The following is a 24,517-nucleotide window of genomic DNA, read 5'->3' as shown; positions in this document are numbered from 1 at the left end:
AGAAGTTTTCTCTGATCATATATATACGATATGTATATATACATGATCTATATATATATTACTGTTCACTAAGGAAACTAGATTGTAGGTTTCTCTCATCTTCATTTACAAATCATTGTTATCTCTTAATTTCTTGCCCAGTTTTAACCAAACTAATGGACCTGTCCTAAAGAGGTCACACTAATCCTTTTCTGAACCTAAAAATTGGTATCTATTAATCTTATTTATGTACAATCTCAGTCATATTAGCCATACAGCGAGTAATAGTAAAACAGAAGGGTATTCTGCTTAATTTAGCAATAATAGCAAGGTTTAGGTGCCTTCTGTTTAGTTATACCCTATGTCTGTCTGGCATCCTGTTCTAAGTCCTTGAAAGACCCTTTCCTTCGCCCAGAGAAGCTGTGGATGCCCCGTCCCTGGAGGTGTTCAAGGCCAGGCTGGATGGGGCTTTGAGCAGCCTGGTCTGGTGGGAGGTGTCCCTGCCCACGGCAGGGGGTTGGAACTAGGGGATCTTTGAGGTCCCTTCCAACCCGAGCCATTCTGTGATGGTTCTGTGAAAAGCATTGCGCACTCCCAGCTCAACAGGTGATGCCACTGCCCGTGAGTTTCCCCAGCCGATGCAAAACACGCACTGACGGGCGGCATGCCACCAGATGCAGTGAGTGGGGCGCTCCCCCATCACGGCCGGTGTGGTGAACCCCAAAACCCGCTCCCGGGGGCTGTTTGAACCCCATCCACCCGCGGGATGCAGCGGCTGGGCTGCCTGGCATCTGTGGGGAGCCGGGTGGGAAGCCTGAGAGGGGGCGGGCGGGCGAAGGTCCTATGTCCCCCCCCCGCCGCCATTTCCTCCCGGTAGGCAGCGGCGCCCCCCCAGCACCGGAGGCAGGCTCCGTACCCCTCCATTTAAAAATGGAGGTTTGGGCACGGAGCCCGCCGGGGCTGACAGGCCCAGCCCCAGCCCCGCCTCTCCCCTGCGCGGGGGTGGCCGTGCCTCTTATCCCGGGCCAGGGGCGGCGCGGCGGGGTGCGGGGTGCTGCCGCGGGCAGGTGAGAGGGGCGGCGGGGGGCACTTCTCGCCGGGGGGGGAGGGGGGAATTAAGCGACATTTCTTCTCAGAAAGAGCAGTCTGGCATCGGAAGGTTGCCTAGGGGGGTGGTGGAGTCGCCGTCCCTGGGGGTGTTCAAGGAAAGGTTGGATGTGGTGCCTGGGGACATGGTTTAGTGGGTAATACTGGTGGTAGGGGGATGGTTGGACCAGGTGGTCTTGGAGGTGCTTTTGAACCCTGATGATTCCATGATTTTATGTGTTTGAGTACTAAGAGAGTAGATGGGAAGCAATCCACTGGGTTAGGTACCCCTGTTGTGTGCAAAAGGTGGAATATCCACCAAAAGTGGGGGACCGGGCTCTGTAGTTGCTTACAGGCTGGTGGTTTCTGCTTCAGAGGGATGGTGCCTTCAGTTTTGGGGTGGATATGCTGCTAATCCATTGAGTTAGGGGAAAGCTGTAGAAACATAGCAACATATGAGGTTTGTGGGTTTATGTGGCAAGAAAAACATGTGATGTCTATGAGAGGACAACACGAGTTATTTTCTGTGGAACTGCCATAAAAATTCTGGAAAACACGAAACTTGAATTATATTTGCATTGAAAGGCAAGCTGTAGAGCTGGAACTGATCTATTGCTTCCCTTGAGAACAGAGTGGTTGCGTTTGGCAGAACAGAGTAAGAGCCTGCCACAGAAGAGCAGGTGTCAAAAAATTCAGTACAGAAGAGTCTCCAGCTACTTAACGCTACTCATCCCACTAGGACCTGCTGAGCTTCCTGCCAGGAACAAACAGCTGAGCGCTGAGACCAAGATCATCATGCTTTTAGCTGTGGTTGAAAGGCAATTGTGAGGCTTTAATTTTTCTGCCACGTCTCTTGTGACAGTTTTGTTGTTGTTGTTCTGTTCCCTGGAATTATAACGTTAGCTGATAAAATTATCCCTATTGTCAAATGCTACCTCAGCAAGGGCTGGGGATCTGAACTACATCTTCTGCTGGAAGGGGAGCTCCCCTTTAAGTAGGGAGACATTACTTCTGTCTCCGTGTGACATCACCTGTAATTCTACATTGTCGATATGGCTATTACTCTGGAATTTGATATGCTTTATAGGTGGAGCCAAAACAAACATCTAGCATGTCAACATAGATGTTGTTCTCTGAAAGAACAACGAGATCACTCAGAACAGTAATGCTTCATCTCCCTTGCTAGATGAGATAAGGAAATATGAAGAGAACTAAAAAATATTTTTCACAGAACGCTATGTCCATTTGCTAGCTTTTTACAGGTTGTTCAGTAGTAAAGAACATGGGAGCTGTTCCTGGCTCAGATTTGATAAAAGCAGAAGAGAAACTTTTCCCTAAAGTTCCGAGACTTGGGGGCAAAACAGCAGTTATGTGTAAATGTGTTGTGGTAACTTTATTGTATTGTACTGCAGTGCATAACCAAGCAGGTCTCTAGTAACAGCTTTGTACCATGCACTCCAACAGGTATGTAGTAAGTTCTCTGTGTAGTGTTGGACACGAAGGATGCTGCAAAATTGTGTTTGTGGTCTCAGCAAGGGACTGGTGAGGGCCAGACAGTAGGAGACAGCAAAAATCGAAATCCTGTCCTGTTACAACAGTCCTGTTACAGATTTTGTTATACTGGCCTTTGTTATACTGGTAGTACGGCGAGATACGTTTGGCATGGTGGACTCAAACTCACGTCATATGATTGAAACCCTGCTGATGGTTTGTTCTTTCATTATGAAATGTTGGAGGAAGTGTACAACTGCAGTGTGGGAGCTGGAACTGAAACCTGGTCGAGCATCCTAACTACCAGAAAAAGCCGTGCTCCTTCTTGTTTTCTTGCTTAGTCAATTTTTCGGACACTCTTTCCACTTGGGCTTGGATTCAGCTGGATTGATGTAGAACTTGCTTTTATCCCAGCCACCCTCTCACCCAGGTGTAAAGTTAACTCACTCCACATGTACCAAACTACTTTCATGTGTCCAAATCTGTGCTGCTGATGCCTGTTTTGTAGGTTTTTAGAATTACTTTTGGACACTTAAGTCTTTGAATTTCTTTTTTATACAGCCTTTTTCAGTGTATATATTAAACTTTAAATCAGAAATGAATAAATAATCAATGTTCATTTGTACTGTAGTCTATGAGCAAACAAGATTAAATATAGAAATCTTCCATCCAGCAAGTCATTTTCTGTTGCATTAAAAGTGAGATGGAGAAGGAGTCAGTGGGATGTTACATTGTCTGCATTGATCAGTGTAACATCCCATTAATATTAGGAGAAAATTCTGAAAATCCTAAATAGCATGGGATACAGAATCAGCTCCCATCAGTGGCAGAATGCCCATCAAATGGGAACTTTCTTCTCATGTCACTTAACATATGAAATGAATGATGTCAAAATGAGCTTTATTTTTTTAAACAAAATGCCAAGTGGCATTAGTAATGTACTTTCATAATCACTGTAGGCCAGGTTAAGTTTGGGCTGTTCCCAGTAGTGGCTTTGCTTTGTGCCAGCATTTATTTATTAGCAGGGAGCCAGCTGGTACTGCTGCAGACAGGGCCAGATGCGGAGAGTGGTGGTGGAAAGGTGGGTGCTGCCTCTGAGCAGCTGCTCACATAAAGCCTACACAAGATATAAACCTCTCACCTCCTCGACATACTGAGGTGCATTTGCTTACAAGGTCATTTCCCACAAAACTGTAATGACTGGCATCAGTTACATTTGTCCCGTACCAGCTTTTCAGTAATCTTGCTGGTGATTTCTCTGGCTGCTGAAACTGTAGCTGTGTTGGGAGACTTTGGAGTAATATTAAATTTCTTCCATTCCTTTGGATTTTCCCTAGTGATTTGAGGATTACCAAAAATGAGGTCAGAAGGATTTTTTTTTTTTTTTTTTTTTTTAAGGATGTTAGGTACAAGAAGATACCTGGACATATTAATCTTAGACTGGAACTTGGCAATTGACATGCTCAATATATTCAAGTTAATTTTCATATCATACAGCGGTTAGAAATATTTACTTTATTAACAGTATATTTACTATCTATGTGGAAGCTTTATCTCCAAATTCAAGGAGACCTAAGTTATGCTGCTGGCTGTAGTATTCTCTGTTCCCAGTCCGAAGCCTCCATAACAACACCAAATCCCTTCCTTCATCCCATGTTACAGGTTGAATGAGTTATTCCCAGCAGTGTTTAATACTTCTGACTCGGTAGCCTGAGGCAAGTTCTTAACATTGCCTTCTCCCAGGCCCTTTCAGCGGAGCACGCTTCACAAGCACTGAGGATTTGTAGTCCTTACTCTTATCACCAACTTCAAACAAGTAGTTACATCCTTACTGCAGAGTAGCACCACACCATCCTTCTTCAACACCTTCAAAATAGAGATCTTAATGTCCAAATCATGCAGATTACTGCTTTTATTTCTTTCATGTTACCTATAAAATCTATCTTCAGTGAAAACTTCTAGATCTTGGTACATTTTAGCCAGGTACTTGTCATCAGTATATAAACAGCTCTGCTAATTTAGTGATGTTATTTGTCATGTAGGTTTCATTTGTTTGTGACATGCTGAGCATGATTTAAAGCAGTGCTTGCTTCATTCGTGCTCCTAGTTTGCTTTCCTTAGTTACTGTATTTGTTTTCCTTGGGTTGGGAGCCATCCTGTGTCCTGGAGAGCTGAGCTGTGTGGTACCAGAGCTGTGCTTTACACCAGTTCACGGAAGTATTTTATCCAGTGGTTCAGAGAAATAAAAGATAGGAGTTGAAGTTGGTACTGCAGAACAGGTTTGTTCATACAAGTAGCCAGCTCAAGTCAGAAGAGTCTGGGCTTGCCGTGCTTTATGGTCTTGGCACTGACTGGCAGCTGTGATTTGTTTCTTGTTTGTACTTGTTCCAGTGTTGGACCAGAAAGTTGCTTGTTAAACAAGCAGTAACCTGATTAAGGTAAATAAAAGCTGCGTTCAGTTATGAATCACTGAATATGATCGTAATGTCTGGCTAATTCTTAAGACTTAAAGCAAGCAAGAGATGCTGTAATGCGCTTGCACTCTAGAGAGACCGTTACCTGCTGTAATGCAGGTAGCCAGGTGCAGGAATAGGCTAAGGAAACAACTGCTTTTTGGGGAAAAATATTGCTAGGCCCACTGAGCCTGGCTAGTCTGAAAGAAGGATGTGTTGGCATGGTTGTACGGATGGGGAACAGCAGTGAAGAGCTGCTTTTTGCAGTGGTGCTAGCAGTAGCAAATGCTGTCCCAGTCACCTCTTGCCCTCCAGAAGGAGCCACAGCTGTCCAGGTTTTTCCTGCTGGCTCTTCTTCTAGCTCAGTCACTTGCTCTTTTGTTGGTTTCCCTCACCTAGCTACCGAAATGAGAGCAACCAGAACCAAAGGAGGGGTTCTGAGGAGGATCTAAAGAGCCCGTACGTCTGGTGGCAGTCTTCTTGGCCGACTGCTGAGAGCACTTATTACTTAATTTTTAGAAACTCAAAAGAACGTTAAGTCACTTAACCATAGAAATCTTGCACAGATAAATGTTTTTGACACTGGATGTGTTCCACGTGTCCTCAGACTTCCTTTATGATCCTCCAAGAGCTTAATATAAAAGTGCCTTTCTGTTGTAGCTGGTAACTTTCCAGAGGTTGATGGTTTGAGCATTCAATTGTCTTGAAGGTCTGTTGGGAAGAAAGGTGTTCCTAAGGTGTGTAGCTTGCTTTTCTGATCCTCTGGCTGTACTCCAGACTCCAAACCTTGAGTCCCTATTGCCTAGTGGTATCAAAAGATCTATAAGTATATATGATAATCTCATCACTCCTTACAGGCAATAGTGGATAGCAGCTATCTTAACATGACAGAGAGAGAAAAAATGTATAACTCTGTGCTGTAACAAAATACATCAAGTACATCTACCGTATTTTTTTTTTTTTCTAAACGAGAAGCTTGCATAATCAGAGAAATTAAACTTTTTTCCTTTCTCTCATGCAGGAAGTGATAGGTAGAAAAGAATCCTGTGCCTCAGGACAGCTACCTATGAGCTACCTAAGCTGCCTTGCTTACATACTGGAAGAATGGACTGCTGTGGAATACCTGAAGAAATATTTTTTCCATGTGGTCATCATCTTGCTGACAATTAGTGCATTGCTAATTTTTTTTATTGTTCCTTTAACAATCCTCTTTTTCATTTACCTTACTAATGTTTTGCTTTTAATATATCAGAGGAATGACGAGGTAAAAGCCACAAAAGATCCCTTGAGTGAAGTTTGGGATAGTGCAAGGAAAACTGTGGCAAGCTTTTGGGATATATATGCAAGAATATGGCACGGTAAGTGTGAAACGACTTGCCTGAGGCTTTAAATTACAATTCTGAGTGAGGTACAGTATAAATATTAGTTCTGCTAACTTCTCTGTAAGGGAAGTAAATGCATTTTTTTTTTTTTACTTTAGTAGCTGTTTGTAACCCACTTATATGATCAAAACAAAACAACTATTTGGAACTAATTACTCTATTTTTAGTTGGAGAAAACTATTCTGTTATGAAATCTTAAAATAATTCCAAGATCCATATGGAAAAATAAATGTGGCATCTAATTATTTCTGTTTGTACTGTAGCAGAATTTACAAGTAATCTGATTTTTCAGTTTTGTTATATTTAACCTTTAGATGCTTTCACCACACCCTAATCCCTAGGAAAATTCTAAGCCACAAGCTAGGCACCTGTTCTTACCACAGGTGTAGTTTAAGACTATTAGCAAGACTTAATTTGCTGCCCTAAGGATAAAGAGTAACAGACTATCTGTTATTCTTCCTCACAACTTTTTCCTGTAATTTTGAAGTGTACTGCAGTCTAAAACTTTTTCCACTTCTTGCTAGGACCTTGCCTGTACTGTCCGTCCTAGCCTTCAAATGGCTTATGAAAGGAGCTGTAGCAGGGATAGATATAAACGCAGACCAGATGGAATAGATTTTTTTTAGTTAGTAGAAGCTGTGGTTTTCTCAAGCCTTTGTATGCATTAGTTTCCTGGTCTGGTTCCACCTGAAACCTATAAATACTTCTGGCTCTTCCTACATTTGATGTAGAAGTCCATGCCTATGAGGAAGTTCCCTTCGCTTGTTGAGTGCCTTTAAGTCTAATGGAGAGAATTTCTATTTGGGATTCTTGTGGATTCTGTCTTGGACTTGATCCTGCAAACCAGGTCAACTTTTTATTATGTCAAATCAGAATGAAAGGGTCCCCAGCCCAACTCTTTGTAACTTGAATGCTTACCTAAAAGGTCATCCATTCCCAAACTTTTCATTCTGATACAAAAGGGAGATTGATGCAGCAGATGTTACAGGAAAGACTTAGCTATTTGAAGCAATGTCATTAGGAGAATGAGAGTCATAACAGTATAACGTTTTCTTGGTTGTTTTTTATTGCACTTAGAGGTCGAAAAAGTTCCCAATGGGCAACAGTTCTGGTTCAATGTCAGGTTAAAGTCTGATCTGCTGATTAAATTGATCAACAAATTAGTCCATCGAGTAGGATAATCTGTGGTGGTTTTTCTTTGCTGTTAACTGAAAATTCCATCCAGAACATAATTATTTTAAAGCCACTGCGCAGGCTTTCACAACTCTATGGAAGTCCTTTAATAAAGGACAGTAAAAAAAAAAAAAAAAAAAAGTTTTGAATTGCCATATAATTTACAGCTAACACTGTTGGTGTGTTGCTTTACATCCCAAACAGGTTATGAACTTCATGGTGTGGAAAACCTACCAGAAGGACCAGGCATTCTTGTTTACTACCATGGAGCTATTCCCATAGACTACCTTTACTTTTTATCTAGGCTCTTTCTCTGGAAGAAAAGACTTTGTCTGTCAGTAGCTGATCATTTTGTCTTTCGTTTACCAGGTAAGAGCATATTCTTTTGTACTTAGGCATCATGAATTCACTCAAACTGTTGTTGGTTTTCATGGAATTAATATTTATTACACTACAGAAGGCAGCTTTTAAACTAAAAGACGGGGGTGTAAGCTTGTAGATGCAGGAAGCAAAACAGGGTAGAATACCCTGCTTGGTAAGTGAAAAATCATAAAAATACTATTAGACAGTCCAAAGCCAAAAAATAGACATATTTGGATGAAATTTCATGCTTCATTAGAGAGTGTAGGTTAGGACTATGTTATTAATCTAATGCTGCTTCATCAGCAATGGGCTATGAGTGCAGACGAATCTGGTAAATGGTAGGGTATTAATTACCTACCTACCCTCTTTGGGGGGGTAGACATTGCAGTGGGGTGTGATGTCAAAACTATACTTTTGAACAAGGCCTGGAGTGGGGCACACAACTTGTTTGAAAAATTTACTGTCAAAGAGTGGCTCTGTAATACTGACTACTACTACTTGTCCTCTTGTTTGGGAGAAGAGACTTAGGAGAAGAGGCTATTGCTTGGGAGAAGAGCTCACCCTGCTATGACCTCCTTTGAGGTAGTTGTAGAGAGCGCTAAGGTTTTCCCTGAGCCTCCTTTTCTTTAGGCTAAATAACCCCAATTCCCTCAACAGTTTCTCATAAGACTTGTTCTCCAGGCCCCTCACCAGCTTTGTTGCCCTTCTTTGGACATGCTCCAGCAACTCGATCTCCTTCCTGTAGTGAAAGGTCCAAAACTGAACACGGTATTCGAGGTGCAGCCTCACCAGAGCTGAGTAAAGAGGGACAATCACTTCTCTAGTCCTGCTGGCCATGCTATTTCTGATACAAGCCAGGATGCTGTTGGCCTTCTTGGCTACCTGGGCACACTGCTGGCTTATATTCAGCTGGCTGTCGGCCAATACCCCCAGGTCCCTTTCTGCCAGGCAGCTTTCCAGCCACTCTTCCCCCATCCTGTAGCATTGCATGGGGTTGTTGTGCCCCAAGTGCAGGACCTGACACTTAACCTTGTTGAACCTCATATGGTAGGCCTTGGCCCACTGATCCAGCCTATCCAGATCCCGCTGTAGAGCCTTCCTGCCCTCAAGCAGATCAACAGTTCCACCCAACTTGCTGTCATAAATTGTGTGAACCATTCACTGGTTTGTGCAATGCTGAAACTGTCCTCTTAACTTGTGCCATTCGTGCATCTAAAGAGCCATACAGCAGCCCAATTTAACCCAAGTAGTTTGCAATTTAATCACAGAATACTTGATTTTATAGTTTAAAAACCTTGATGTTTATAATGTTCAAAATTACATTTTAAAAGAACACTAAAAGTATGTTTGTTTGGTGTTTATTTTTGCAATAACCTATATTGTACTGAAAAATATAAATTCTTCTGTATTAAAACCTATTTAAAAAGCAGGAGGAAGAATTAGATGTTTGTTTACAGATATCTAGCTATGAGGCACAAGTCTCAGTTGCATAGCTGCTGGTTTGATAATTACGGAAAGGAGCATATGTAGGCATTGGCTTATGGTGGTGCTCTTGATAAACTGTTTAATCTTTATAACATTTGGGCAAAAACACTGTCACTTAGCCAATATTTATTCTGTACATGTTTTATTTACTTAGCACAAATTTGCCTTAGTCTAAACACAGCAATTAGATTTTTTTGTTTAGCTGTAGTCTTGTTCTTACATGCTACTTATTTATTACAGGACTCAAGTTACTGTTAGAAGTGACTGGTGTTATGCCAGGTACGAGGGAGGAGTGTCTCAGTGCACTGAAGAACGGTCACCTGGTGTCTATATCACCAGGTGGAGTTAGAGAAGCACTGTTCAGCGATGAAAGTTACCAGCTCATGTGGGGAAATAGAAAAGGCTTTGCTCAGGTTGCTCTAGATGCAAAAGTGGTGAGTATTATGTTACCAATCCCAGTTTATGCTTATTGCATGCAAGTTTCATTATAAAATGCAGTTTAGAAGCACTGGAGTATATTCCATACAGAATAAGAGATTTGGGAGTAGAGATTTCTTTTCATTTTCCCACCACCTTCAAACACAATAAGCATGGGGAGCATGAGTTTCATGGAACTGTATAGCCTTTTTTTCCTGGATGCCTTGCAACAGCTTCATTTCTTCAGTTCTGTTTCTACACTTCCATCTTGTGGGCATCTAACATGTCTTGACTGTATTTCAGGAACCTACACTGTGGTCATTCACAATGTTGTTGTAATGTTTTTTCTCATCTTACTATACTTATTTTCTAACTTTATCTTTCTTTTACTTCTACCTACCTGATCATTCTCTTGTGGTTCTTTAACGTCTTATCGTTATATTCCTTTCTTTTCCTATATTCTGAAAGATTCCAGGATTTATTCTTGCCGTTACTTTTCTTCATGTTTGTGAAAGATTGCATCAGCTTAACACAAGGTGCGTCTATATTAGTGTTTGAGTTTGAATAATATGTGCACTTCTGAAGCAGTTTTTCTATCTACCTCACTTATAATGCTTTCATTTGCATCGTGGAATAGTGTTTGAGTACCAGAGCTGCATGCATTTTTGTCTGATACTAAACCAGAAGTGAAACCTAATACGCTCCAGATGCAAGTGTGTGTTCAGTCAATGGTACAAGACAAGAATTAGTTCTAAGTAGGTGCAGAGCACTGAAATGTATTTGGTGTTGTTGTCTGATCCTCAGCATCATCTCTTTTACTCTAGAGGAGTGTCTCTGATTCACACTGTGCAAATATTTGTATGGACACAGTTTCATTTAGATTTTCCATATGGATGATGATCTACAAATGCAAGCTTCCACCACTGGCTCTGACTTTTCCCATCTGTGAGACTCCCACATGTGAAACTCTTTCTCTAATATAGACTCTAGGAGATAATTTTATTTGGGATGGCATAGAGTTCGAAGAGCAGCAACCCTGTCTCTTTCTGAACTGCCACTTCCTATCATCATGACTAGAAACCAGTTTTCTTTCTTAATTTAGACTTAGCATACCTAGCACTGTGTGTGTTTGTGACAGTACTAGTACACATCCAGGCTTCATCTGTTCTGCTGTGAGTCATCTCATGAACTGTGAAATCATAATTTTTTTCTGTACATTCTTATGAATGCCCCATTTACTCCTGTGATTTTCTCTGGCCTTCCAAATAAATGTAATCCTTTTCCACCTATATAAGAGAATTTTTACAGGAAGTGGAGTTCTTCCCATAACACTTGAATTTCTTGTCATTCTTTTTACTTTTTTTTTTTTTTTGTATATCTGTATCTATTTCTCTTCCCCATTCAGCATGTTGATCCTCAAACTTTTGGTTATTTGTGCCTCCTACTAAAAAGTACCTAGGGTTGCAAAATGCATGCTTCAGTTTAATAATTCTTCATAACTCCATCTGTCTTTAAAAGCTTGTTGAGATAACAAAACTCTAGATAAAATTCAGAGGAATTGGATTATTCAATGGATAAAGCATTTTTAGACCTGGCGTCCTATTTCTGCCTCTTTATGTGGCCTTCTAAAGGCCACATTTTTGTGCTTTTGTTCCCCCTCTCTACCCTTTTTGAGAAAAGCACAACTTGTAAAACACCACCACTACTAGAAAATACCAGAATTTGAATAGGATAAACCCAATCAAATTGATACGGGCATTTTGAATTCCCTTATAGTATTTCCTCTTCTGTATTAATAATATACTTGAACAATCAGAAAGATGTCACTTCAACAAGTGATTTTGCTTCACTTTATTTTCATATGTCTTTCAGGCTACCTCAGACACTTCAATAATACTTTGCCAGATGTTTTCACTTCACTTGCAACTTATAATGTAACTCTTAAATGAAATGTCAATTTTTTAAATAAAAATTGAATTAAACAATTCAGAGTGACCTTAATATAAGGCCACTGGGGTTTCAGTATGGTGAGCATCCCTGTAATTAACTTGCAGACTCCACTGAATCTTGGGCGTCTTTGATATTTCTCTGGAAACCTTTGACCAGAAATACCTTACTAAAGGTGACCAAAACACTTACTAAAACAAACAAACAAAAAAACAAAAGCTGTGCATTTAACACTAGAGTGGGCCACATTAACCATATATAAATTTTATATATAAAGTTATAGAATCATAGAATCATAGAATATCCTGAGTTGGAAGGGACCCTTAAGGATCATCAAGTCCAACTCTTGACACCGCACAGGTCTACCCAAAAATTCAGACCATGTGACTAAGTGCACAGTCCAATCTCTTCTTAAATTCAGACAGGCTCGGTGCAGTGACCACTTCCCTGGGGAGCCTGTTCCAGTGTGCAACCACCCTCTCTGTGAAGAACCCCCTCCTGACGTCCAGCCTAAATTTCCCCTGCCTCAGCTTAACCCCGTTCCCGCGGGTCCTGTCACTAGTGTTAATGGAGAAAAGGTCTCCTGCCTCTTGACAACCCCTTACGAGGAAGTTGTAGACTGCGATGAGGTCTCCCCTCAGCCTCCTCTTCTCCAGGCTGAACAGGCCCAGTGACCTCAGCCGAGGTTATGCCAGAGTATTAACTGGATTCCATCTTTTGACAAAGTTTGATTTCTCTTATTTACCCTTGCTGCATCCTTTCCATTACTGGTCAAACCAGTCTCATAGGTTGACTCAAGAGTGGGGATGGACTTGTCTAAACTAACAGAAGTTGCTCTGTAATGTAGCAATCCATGTGCTTTCCTAATACTTGGATCATGGCTGAAGGCAAAAGAAGACTAGCATCACCTTGTTTCGAGTTTATTAAGCATACCGTGTAGCCATCAACTGAAGAACCAAACACACTTTACAGTACTCATAATAACTACGTGGCAGTTCCAAACCTGCCACAGCTTACTTGGACTGGAGGGTTTCAAGACAGAAATAACTTTACGTATCTGAATATATATTCCCATTCTTTATTTAATGTTATGGAGGTTTAGCAGTTCTTCCTTTGAAAAAGTTGACAAAAAGCAAACAAGGAATGTAATCTCAGCCTCAGTACTAGCCTGCAGATTTCCCCATTCAATTTCCCCTTCATCTTGTATAACTACCCTGCTTACACAGAGTCAAGAAGGAAAGCCTTACTATTTAATGTAAATCCATGATCTTCCTGGACATATATTTGTATCAATTGAAGTTAGGTATGTCAGTGACCTGACCTTCAGTAATACTCTCTGTCTGTGCCTTGATTTTGATGGGCTAATGGGGAGGAGTTGTCATTTCTGAAGATATTTTATATGTGCCAAAAAATGGTTCAAATCTACTTAGGTAAAAGATAAGCAGAAACTATTGTTTGTAACTTTCCTATAAAGATAGTGCTTTAAACACTTCGGTTTTCTTTCTTTTCTATAATTTAATATACACACATGGAAGTTAAAAGAATGCTAGAATTATGGTGCTAGCCCCTTTAGTTGGATGCTGTCGCTATGTCACGAGGCCCTGCTTTCCTGTAACTGGTGATGGTAAACTAGGGATTAATAACTAGGGATTCAGGAGAAGGGAGGGAGTAATCAACAGTCAGGTGAGGAAGTCGTGGACAGGCTCATTTAGCAAAGGGTCGAGGGTGATGTAAACAGCAGGAACATGGTAATCAACAAAACTGCTGAAGTGAGCTCATCCTGAGCATAGGCAGGCAAATAAAGAAGTACCTGTAGGACAGTGTTGGCGGAAAGCTCTCATACTGTTTCTGGGAAATAAGCCTGCTTTAGGTGCTTCTCTGAAGTGCTTGTACACTGATGAACACAGAGGAGGAGTTAATTACAAGTTTGGTCTGTGGGATGAACCAATGAGTGCTGAGGGAGCTGGCTGATGTCATTGCAAGGCAACTGTCAATTGTCTGTGGAGAGTCCTGGTGATCAGGAAAGGTTCCTGTTGACTGGAAAAAAAACAAGTATCAAACCTGTCTTCAGGATGGGCGAGAAGAAGGGTGTGGGGAACTACAGGCAAGCCAGTGCTGCCTCAATTCCTAGGGAAGATGATGGAGCCACTAGTAATGGAAACCACTTTCAGACACACAAAGTGCAAGGGAGTGATCAGTGGTAGCCACCTGATGACCTTCTATGGTGAGATGACTGGTGTGGAGATGAGGGGAGAGCAGTGGATATCGTCTGCTTTGACTCTGGTAGGGCTTTTGACACTGTCTGCCACAACATCCACATAGACAAGCTGAGGAAATCTGAGCTAGTTAAGTAGACAGTGAGAGGGATGATTGGGGACTGGCTCAACGTCTGGGCTGCGAAGGTGTTGATTGCTGGCACAAAGTCAAGCTGGAGGCTGGTCACTGGTGCAGTACCTGTGGGTCAGTACTGGGTCCAACGCTGTTTAACCCTTCGCTGATGATCTGAATGATGGGACAGAGCGTGTCTTCAGCAAGTTTGCTGGTAGTACGAAACTGGGAAGAGTGGCCAATACACCAGAGTGTTGTACAGCCTTCCAGTAAGGCCTTGAGAGATGGGAGCAGTGAGTAGGCAGAAACCTCATTAAGATCAGCAGAGGGAAAGCCAAGTCCTGCTCATAGGGGATACTAACCCCAAGCACCAGTACATGCTGTAGGCTAACCAAGATGAGCAGGGATTTTCAACTGGATGATCTCCAGAGGTGTCTTCCAACCTCAACTATTCTGTGATTTTTGAGTTGGCTGGGTGTGATCCAGCTCAGTTCCAGCACAGCCAACTAAACCTATAGGTTACTGCTTCTCAGCTAATCAGCCCTGTGGATCGGATTGTGTCTCTATTACAAGCACAAACTTACATACATTGTGTACCACTTTTTATCAGCTTAGGGCCTGAATTCTGCTACTTTCTCTGTAGTTCATCAGCTGATCATTGTATGCAAGTAACTGTTGCAGTTGCCTGCCAGGTTCCTTACAGCCTAAGAGATGTTTTCTTGCACTGTTACTAATATTTAAGTGTTTTGTCTCTTGGTAGATGGCTTTCTGGCATTTTAAATGACATAGACATACGGTATTCAATTAATAGCAGAAACTTAACGTGCTATTTTTAAACTGTCCAGTAGTTATATGACTTTAGAAGATATTACTGATTATTTTTAAAAGTTAATTTATGATAATTTCCCATAATTTCTTATTCTGAAGGATTTGCTACCACAGCTTTACGTACTTCTGGATATTTTTGCTGTGTGTATTTTTTCCCCCTCATTAAACGATCCCCATTTCTTTGAGTTCTTTATTTGGATTTACTTAGGTCTTTTTCTTATTTTTTTTTTCTGTGGTTTCTGCTCTATGGTAGTGATTACTAACAGGATGAAGGCATTCTTTCCTCGCTTTCAGAAGAGTAATTTCAGCAACTTGTTCAAAATATGGTTCCAAAGAATGGAAAGGAATGATGCAGGGGAAAAAAAAAAAAAAAAAAAGTAATTGTATGTACCGATACAATCACTGTTAGTTTGTCTGCAAACTATGAAATCTTACTGCAGACTGCAGGACATGACTTTCAAGTCCAGGTATCTCACGTGTCTTTCTTTTTAGTTGCAGTAATGAAGTGAACTTGTTTTCTTGTTCAGTAACTGCCTAAGGATGGTAGCGCAGTAGGCCATGAATCGTGTAGTTGCTCTCCAGTAGTGTAGTCCAGGTCAAAGAGGGCATATAATTGCCTTATTTGTCCAAGGGATTTCTAGAAGTTTCTTCCAATTACATTATTATATTGTGTGTACGTTGCTACTTTAGTGAGACCTTACTTTGAGGAACTGAGGTGAGCTGAATGTGAACGTCTACTTGCATTCTGCAACACTTCATGAGCTGACCACTTTCTTATTCATAACACATGATTTTAACTCTAGAGAAGTCGCAAAACTTCTTGTTTCAGTCAGCAATACTGCAATAAATGTATGCTTGTTATTTTTTTAGACTCCCACTTACATTTTATATGTACATCCAAAGGGAAAGATATAAACCTTTAATACAGTATCACTTTCCTCACAAACAGCGACTTAAAAACAGCAATGTTTGTGGGAGCTGAGAAACACAAATTGGTTTCTATTATGGAGCTTATTTATATGATACACTGACTTGCTGACTTTCAGCAGGATGTTAAGGTATTTCACTTTTAAGCTTTTATTGTAATATCAGTTAACACAGATTACTCAAGGTACGCACTTCTAAGGCACAGGCAGAAAAGCCAGACATAATCAGGATGTAAGTCTGCATCCAAAAAAGCCAATAAGATGGACTAAAAATAGCTGAGAAAAAAGAATCAGCAGCTGAGAGGTTACCAAATAATCACTAGGCCTTTTCTGTCTGCCTGTCTGCCTGAGATAGATACCTTGCTGTAAACAGCTACTGAAGTTCTGTGTCTTTCTAACAACACAGTCATAGTAGGGCTAATACATTCAGAAAAAAAAATGTATTTTTGAAGTTGCTCTTCTAATTTTCTGTTTTGCTATGAGAAGTTTGATTCAGTTACCCCTTAAAACATCAGAGATGAAAAATATGATTCTGATATTGTGTAGCTGGAACAATCCTTGAGTCAAACCCAAGGATTTAATCATCTGCCTGCTCACAGGTAAGTACTGCACTGCATCACAGTATAGGAAAACCAGGGCTAACTCTTACACCAACAGCAGTTCATTTACATGGGCTACTGTGCCCCATTCCCCATGTGGACTTCCAAGCTATAGCTGTACAGTGCTGTAGGTGGCTGTACTCACACTGTAAGTCTCTGGAAGAAAAATAGAAGAGCAATTCTGAGAGCAAAAACTGAAACCTGGCACTTGCTCCTCCCAGCTAAGTGTCCCAAAAGAACAGTGCGTATCTTACGTTGCATGTGTGCTCACTTTTTGTTGTTGTTGTTGTTGCTGTAGCAGGCAGGATGTGCTTCAAGGACATTTGTAGCTGTAGGTTTGAACATTCAGAAGGCGGGGAGGGAGTTAAAGGTATGAAGTCATGTTCTTCTGTCATCTCAAGAGAGCAGGTAGCAGTTAATTGCTTGAAAGGAGTCTGGACATCCCTGTCTGTTGGAATATTATGGCACAGTGGCACTTCTAAATTCAACTAGAAACTAGCTTTCTAAAAATAGTATAATGGAGGATAGTATTTGTAACATTTACGAAAACTAAAATTCTTCCCAGTATTTTAGTGAGTACAACCTTGGGTTATCTCCATAAATATATCTACTAAACAATGTACCTCTTTATTAAAGGTAATTTCCACATTGCAAAATAAATAATTTTGATAATTTGGTTAGCTCCACTTAATGTCTTCTCCACGTGAACAAGGAAATGTATATTTCACAGATATGAATGAAAAGCAGACTAGCTGGTGAAAATGTCATTTTAGCCTTTTTTTTTTTTTTTTTTCTGTGTTCTAAATAGGATCTGTCATTAAAAGTGATATCAATTGTGCGAGTTTTGTAAATTTTGCAGGCTTATATAGATCTCTGTCAGTGATCTGTGTGAAGTTGACGGTTTCAGGCCATACTTGATTCTTAACAAATCCACAAAATTTATATTGCTCACTTACACTTTTTTCCTGATCACTGTGAAGAGGATATATAATTGTTTGTTGTGGCAAAAAAATAGCTCTTTGTTATGATTCAGCATGTTTTGCTTTTTTAAAATTTTATTTGGGAAAATAAAAATGTGTCTACCAGAATTTTCTGAAAACACTCTGGTTTCATTGGTACAGTATTTAGGTAAGATTCCTGAGGTCTGTGATGGGCTTTCAGCATGGGTTCAGAGACATAAAACTCAGAACCAATGTCCTTTTAAAGGCACTTAGTGCCAGCGTGAAGAAGCTTGTTGATTTACTGTCTTGGTTAGGCAGAACAGTTGTTTGAGCCTCTCTCATGATCACCTATGACGTGGAAAACATTCAGCAATCTGTTGGCTACTGGGAGGCGATGCACTGTCTGTCTGCCCATGCCTTCCTAAGAAAAACGTTAGCATGCATCTGTGGCCCAAACTGAGATGTGAAATATAATAAACGACCAGAAGTTCCACTCCAGGAGTGTAAGATAAGTTCCAAATAAAATGAACTTCCATTGCATTACTCAGCTCTCAGTATATCAGTGATAACAAAATTCTATGTATGCTACCTGGCCAGCTGATGACTATCTTCTGTATTCAAGTCATTTGATTAGCTGCATTAATGGAAACTAAAAAAAAATCCAACCTGTGTATAACATTTTTACTTATGTTTTTCATGATTCCATAGCCCATCATTCCAATGTACACTCAGAATGTACGAGAAGGATACAGGATGTTTAAAGAACGAAGTAAGAATGTTAAATATATATTTAAGTATTTAGCATGTTTCCTCCACTTTTCTCTTAGGTTTGTCTCACTTTTCTTTTAGACTTTGTTTTTCAGACTCTGTAAATTAGCTTCTCTAACATGCCTGCTGCGGGTCAGAGGTATCTCAAATACTGAACTAGCTTGTGTGTAACTGGTTGGGGCTGTGTGATTTGGTTCTTTAATGATTTTATTTTTATTTTATTATCTTTATTTTAGGGATCTATTAATTCTATTAAGCTTTGTTTTAGTGAACAGCTCTCTAAACTCTGTAATTTCTTCTTGATTGTCAGATAAAGCATGCATTTTTAAGGAGTCTTTCAAATCCATCAGATTTCAAGTTTCTGTTGTATTTTCTATGATTATAATCACACTTTTTCCTCCTTTAACTGTTACAGGATTTTTTAGAAAATTGTATGAAAGTACTCGATTGCCATTTACTCCTCCATATGGAGGACTTCCAGTTAAATTTCGCACATATATAGGGGAGCCGATCCCTTATGATCCAAATATAACTACAGATGAGTTAGTTGAAAAGGTAAGTTGGCTCTACTTGCAATATTGAACTACACATTTTGTCCTCTATTATATATGCACTTGAAACCAGTACCCTTTTACTAGCTTCTTGAAGTAGTTAAGCTGCAGGATTATAAAATGGATGGATACTTATCAGTACGTACTGACGTACTAATAGTTCATTGGGGTGCCCCTACCACTTCAAAGCATGTGAGCTCTGTCTTTCTGAGAATGCTAACTTTGTTTCTTGCATGCTTTTGATAATCTTGATAACTGAAATGATATAAGCTAGGTTTTCAGTTCAGTTTTCAGTAATTAGGAAAATAAGTTTCATGTAGAACGAATGTCTTTTGAGAAACTTTCTAACAGCTTCAGTCTCGTTTTCAAAAGAAAAACATCAGCAACAAAAATTTTCATCCAAAATACAAAAATATTTTGAGTACCTACAGCTTGGTGAAATCAGTGGTGCCTAGGAACGTAAAAACTTCTCTACATCCAGGATTTAGGCATTTTTCAAAATACTAATTTACAGAAAATGCACGTTTTTGTACAGAAAATGAATAGAGGGCTTTATTAAAAAAAATCTGGTATTGTCTAGAAATGCACAGATCAAAACATTGGTTAGAAATTAGTGATCTAAAAGCCACCTTGATGTCATGAAAATATGCAAGAAGGCTAGCATTACTTTTATTTATTTATTTTTAATTATTTAAGTATCCTCAGCAGATTTTTCAGGGCTTTCTAACAGTGAAACCAGAAAGACAGGTTTCTTGTAAGGTTCTTTCTTAAAGGTTCTTAAAACAGGTGGTTACAATAGAACTGTCCCAGCAAGCTGTAGAATTTGTTCTTAGCAGGCTTAGGAGGCTGCATACAAAATCCCTGCTAAGACTTTTTTTCTTATATTCCTGGGTTTTGGGGGAACAGAATTTTTGTATACCTGCAAAAGTGAAATTTAAAGTTTGCATGGAATTGATTTGCTTTACTTGGTCAGGTGTTTGACCACCTACTTCAGTGGGAATAGCGTTAGGTGTTGTGTGTCTCATATTAGTTAAAAGACTTAAATTGCATTTGAGTTGAGAGCAGTGGTCTGGTTGACAGCTATCTGATCCTGCCTTGGAAAGGAGCCAGGAATTGAATCTGTCAGCAAAAGTTTAGCTACTCTTTTCTCATATTCCCTGTGATATTCTACCATTGCTGTGGGGTAGATCACTGTAGTACTTGGCTTCCCTTAGTTCAAATTTAAATACATCCGGAAAAACTGAGAGGTTATTTCCTTATCACTAGCAGAAATACCTAGTATTTTATGCATCCTTGTCACAAACTTGCATTTGAATCTCACATAATGTAAAAGTAAACAGAATTTAGATATGAATTGTCTTATATGCATGCTGAGTATGATAAACTCAGAGAAGAATTCTTGTTGGGGAGGATATACGGAGGTCGGAATTCCTGGTCACAGCAAGAGATCAGACTAGGTTAGTGAGGTTGTATCCCGTGCTCTTGAAAACCTTCAGGGATGGAAGTTGCATAAGCTTAATGTCTGCATATGTTGAAGGCTACTTTGATGTAGTCAATCTCAAGTTTGTTAAGTATCAATAATTTGAGCCTATCCAAACTGCAATTTAATGTTTTTATTCCCTTGCTTTCCAAGGAGAGCATTGTTAGGATAACTAGCTGATATAATAGACAACGTTTTTTCTTAAGGTAGATCTGTGTGTGAATTACCTGATACCTTTTAAAACTGTGAGAAGGAGTCAGTGATTGTACTGTTCTTTATTGTATACATAGGTATGTAAAGGCCAACTTTCTCTTCTCTTTTCAGACAAAGACTGCAGTTCAGGCTTTAATAAAGAAGCACCAAACAATCCCAGGCAGCATATGGAAGGCTTTAATGGACCGATTTGATAGACATCATAAAAGTGATTAGAATGCTTATGTTTATTTCATTCTTTTTACAGTCTATAGTAAAAAACAATGTCCTGTGGCAGTGATGACTAATTGGTGTTTAACCGGTTTAATGTACAAGTTTCTACAGATTCAACAGAAGAAAACAATAACTTTTTGAAGATTCCCCTGTGTGAGCTCTTTCAGTCAATGGCTTTTTGAGGATATTCTTGAAGACAGAAAGAGTGGGCCCTTGAACAAGAAAACTTATGTATAATAGCAAGTGCTGAATTTACCAAGAAGAAATCACGTAGCCAATATTTGACACTTTTCTAAGAAAAAAGTATTTACATATATCTGAAAGTTTGAAAAGTTTTACCTAGTTCTGTGCTTTTTTTTCTGTGCTGTTCACAGTCCAGTGTCAGTAGGTGTTGTCCCACTGAATTGCAGTCTAGCAGGCACTCTCTGTCAGTACCTTCCAAACTAGACCTCACGCAAGTGTGAGAAGAGAAAATGTCTTTAGCTAATGATATGTTGCTTGGATCACTTTTCTAGAAATGTATGCAAAGAGAAATAATCCCATTAAAACAGATATTAGACTCATACAAATACATCAGCTTAATGGTTCATTATCCTAGGAAGTAAGAATTCTGCATTCAGGACTTCCCTTTGACGGGGGAAAAAAGTCTCCTATCCCGTTTCATGTCCTCCTGTCCTTTTATGAGAGAATGAAGCAAATCTGGCTAACTCTAGGGAAGAAGTAATAGAGTAACAGAAATACCTGGTTCAGATTCCCACTACACTTTGAGGCAAAATTTAGTTTTATACTCTCAAAGAGAGGGGAAAAAAAGCTTCAGTTAACTGTAGCACTTTGCAAATACACGTACTTTCAAGTCTGTGCTGGTACATTCATGCACTATTGCACCATGCAATACTGATTTAGCAGACGAGGCTGCCTGTAGTCGGAGTGACTGCGTCACAGTCTATTTGCAGTACAGATGTGCTACACTCACCCAGCCTTCCCAGGGAGTGGGGTGAGGGGAGCTTATCTAACGCAGGCCCGAGGCTTGTAACCACTGGTGGTTTGCCTAAAAATGCGGTACTGCAACACGTCCGTTCCCATATGGATTGAGCCTAAGTGCCTGCTCGGAAGGGAGGATATAGGCAGTGTTGTCTTCCTAATACAATCTTCAGAATACAGAAACTTGCTACAAAACAGAACGTGTTTTTACAAGCTATGGGATGTTGTTATTGGTGGGAGTGGGAGACCTTTATGTAATATTTTCAATGTGCCATTAAAAGCAACCCAGTCTCTTAACTTCAAACATGAAGGAACGTAATTTTTGTGCCTCGTTTTTTCCTCTTGTACTTTTGATATCTTGCCCTTGCACATCCTAAAAAATTATGTGGCATCTAAGAAATACATATATAACACTAGCCTGTTGTCACTAGAAAACTAAATCCATTTTTTGGATTAAAATAAACCTCTCTTCTCATGCTGCTTCTCTATAAGTATTTCTTGCATATATGAAAAAGGGAGCGGAATAGACAGGTGAGCGTCCCTTGAAGAATGCTATTTCCCTTGAGCAAAAAGACAAGAATCCTGTCCTGAAAAAATCTGAGATCTGTCACGGGACATAAGAATGTTTATTTGAACCCCTTAACTATAAATGCAGTATGCAGGCAGAAAGATTTTTCTCTCAGCAGAGATGCAACATGCATAGGAGTTGATAAACTAAAGGAAATCAAGATGCTGACTAGTATGCCTGGACATGAATAAGAATTCAAACCATGAAGCCGTGCACTCCAACACTATTCTAAAATTCACAGTCTGAGTTAATTTGAGTGAGAAAATGAACTAAAAGAAAGGATTATCAAGTACTAAAATAAACAGATGATGAAGCAACAGGAATTAGGAGTAATGAATCTAAAAGCATTCCTTGTATTACAGAACTATGTGGAAGGACTAGACAGTGTCATTCTCTATCCTATCCTATTTTTCAAGTACATTAACATCATCAGTTAGTATGCTTGTCATCTGTATTCTGAGAGTAACACAACCTTCAAACTCCATGTGCTCTGGTACCTGATAGGGGTCATGCTGCAACTTGGAATAAAGCACTAGCCTTGGGTAGAGGATATGTAATCAGAACAATGGTTATCTTTCAAAATGGGGATTTGAGCCTAGAGCTCCTGTATCTCAGAACAGTTTGTTAATAAAACTCAAGGTTTTTTTGGGCTATTTCATCTTACACCTGCATCGCTACATTATCTTCAGCTTATCTGAAGTGAGATGGAGTGAAACTTACTTTGTTTGTTTTTGTTTTTGTTTTTCTATCATAGTTGTCTTAGAGTATTTACTGGGTTCTCAAGATGATGGACAAAAATGTTATTTAGAGAGCCAAGTGGTTTTTGAATGAAGAATAAGACTGATTTTTCTCTAAAAATAGTTAACCCCCCCCCCCCAACATGCTAGAATACTGCTCTAATACAGAATTCTAATATAGAACTGCTCTAATATAGCAACTAGAACTACAAGCTGGTCTTACAGAAACTAGCAGAAAGTAGAGCTTCTTTTCATAAAAATACAATTGTAATTGCCTGTGAGATGACTCCTCTGCAATGCAAATTTTCTAGCTTCTTTGTAATATATATAAAAAAAGAAATGAAAACCCAGCAAATGGAGATGACCTTTCCCTGGTCATCTCCAAACCAAACAAATTTATGACTTTTTAAGATGCTGCACTAGGGGAAAAAGTGCTACTTGTAGCTTTGGAAAAATAAATTGTCAATAATGTAAATAAAGTTAAAAAAATACACAATGGGACAACCCCATTTCAGAAGACCAGGAGATTGTGTAAATGTAAAAGATAGTCAAAAAAAAAAAACAACAAACATGACAAAGACACTCTTACCTAAAGGTGATGTCAGAACGGTGCTCTTGTTTTGAAAACCGTTGAATTTCAGTCCAGCTGGTACAGTAGCTAAATAAACTTGTTTGTCTGGAACCAAGCTGGTGTAACTGCAATATCCTCTTATTTATTGCATTTATTTGTATAACCTATCAAGTAGATCCAGGAATCATATCCAAGGCTGCAGGACAGTCAAATCTACATCAACATTGCTTAAAACATGTCCAAACTGGAAAGATTCAGGAATACTAAATTCCGTAAGATACTGCACAGAACAGCATGCACGACTTCAGGAGCAGAGTATGAGAACTAAAGCAGCATGACTTAAGCCATGCTGAAAGGCAGAATTACTCTGGACTGTATGGTTTGGACTCATGTCCAGGCATATTAGCAGACATACACTGAATATAGTCTGCATGCGAATGAGGTCCCCACCCCAATTTTATCAAATACATAACATCTGCACAACCCTAACATTATTTCCAATGAATCCCAGTTTTGTTGTTGTTGTTGTTTGGTTGGTTGCTTGTTTTTTTTGTTTGTTTTTTGTTTGTTTTAACTTCCAAAAATGAAGTCTATTGTATTCATAAGGTTCTTCTAGAGTTGTTTCTATAATGGAATATATTACTATTTCTCCCTTTCCTATACCAAACCCCTCCCCACAAAAAAATAAAAATAAAAAAATCCTTCCCCAGTACAATCCTTAAAAAATCCCTCAATATAGCAACTTCACTTTATTCTCTGGTAGGAATACCAACATTTTCTAAACATTCCTGATCTCTGGCTAAAAAGATTTGAGGCAAAGAAGTTTTGGTTTATGGAAATAATTAGAGAACAAGTATTTGAGTTGTATGCAAAACATGTCAAAAAGACCAAACACTGTAAAAAACAAACAGATACCAGACATTGTTTAGATAATGTGATTTGCATATTGTATTGCCTTCTCTTGCCCTAATCAAACTGAATAAAAGTTAAATCTTTTTACTTACAGTTGTCAAACTGGGGAATAAGGATGTTACAAA

At 39.6% G+C, this 24,517-nt stretch overlaps 1 protein-coding gene across 2 annotated transcripts; it reads left to right on the top strand.

Moving 5' to 3' along the window:
• The first annotated feature begins 925 nt into the window (after positions 1-925).
• On the top strand, positions 926-22,084 carry LOC118162582 (transmembrane protein 68-like). 2 transcript variants are annotated; one of them, XM_035318813.1, is made up of 8 exons: positions 950-1,046; positions 6,031-6,168; positions 6,262-6,367; positions 7,769-7,933; positions 9,653-9,846; positions 18,107-18,167; positions 18,582-18,721; positions 20,522-22,084. In XM_035318813.1, the coding sequence occupies exons 2-8, from the start codon at positions 6,076-6,078 to the stop codon at positions 20,624-20,626; spliced, it is 864 nt and encodes a 287-aa protein (XP_035174704.1). In that variant the 5' UTR covers positions 950-1,046; positions 6,031-6,075; the 3' UTR covers positions 20,627-22,084. The 2 variants fall into 2 exon arrangements, with proteins under 2 accessions (XP_035174705.1, XP_035174704.1); XM_035318814.1 differs by having other exon boundaries at positions 926-1,046; positions 6,031-6,367.
• The last annotated feature ends 2,433 nt before the right edge of the window (positions 22,085-24,517 follow it).

Source organism: Oxyura jamaicensis, chromosome 2, assembly GCF_011077185.1.
Source record: "Oxyura jamaicensis isolate SHBP4307 breed ruddy duck chromosome 2, BPBGC_Ojam_1.0, whole genome shotgun sequence".
NCBI classification, from domain to species: Eukaryota; Metazoa; Chordata; class Aves; order Anseriformes; family Anatidae; genus Oxyura; species Oxyura jamaicensis.
This window is presented reverse-complemented; position numbering and strand designations above follow the sequence as displayed.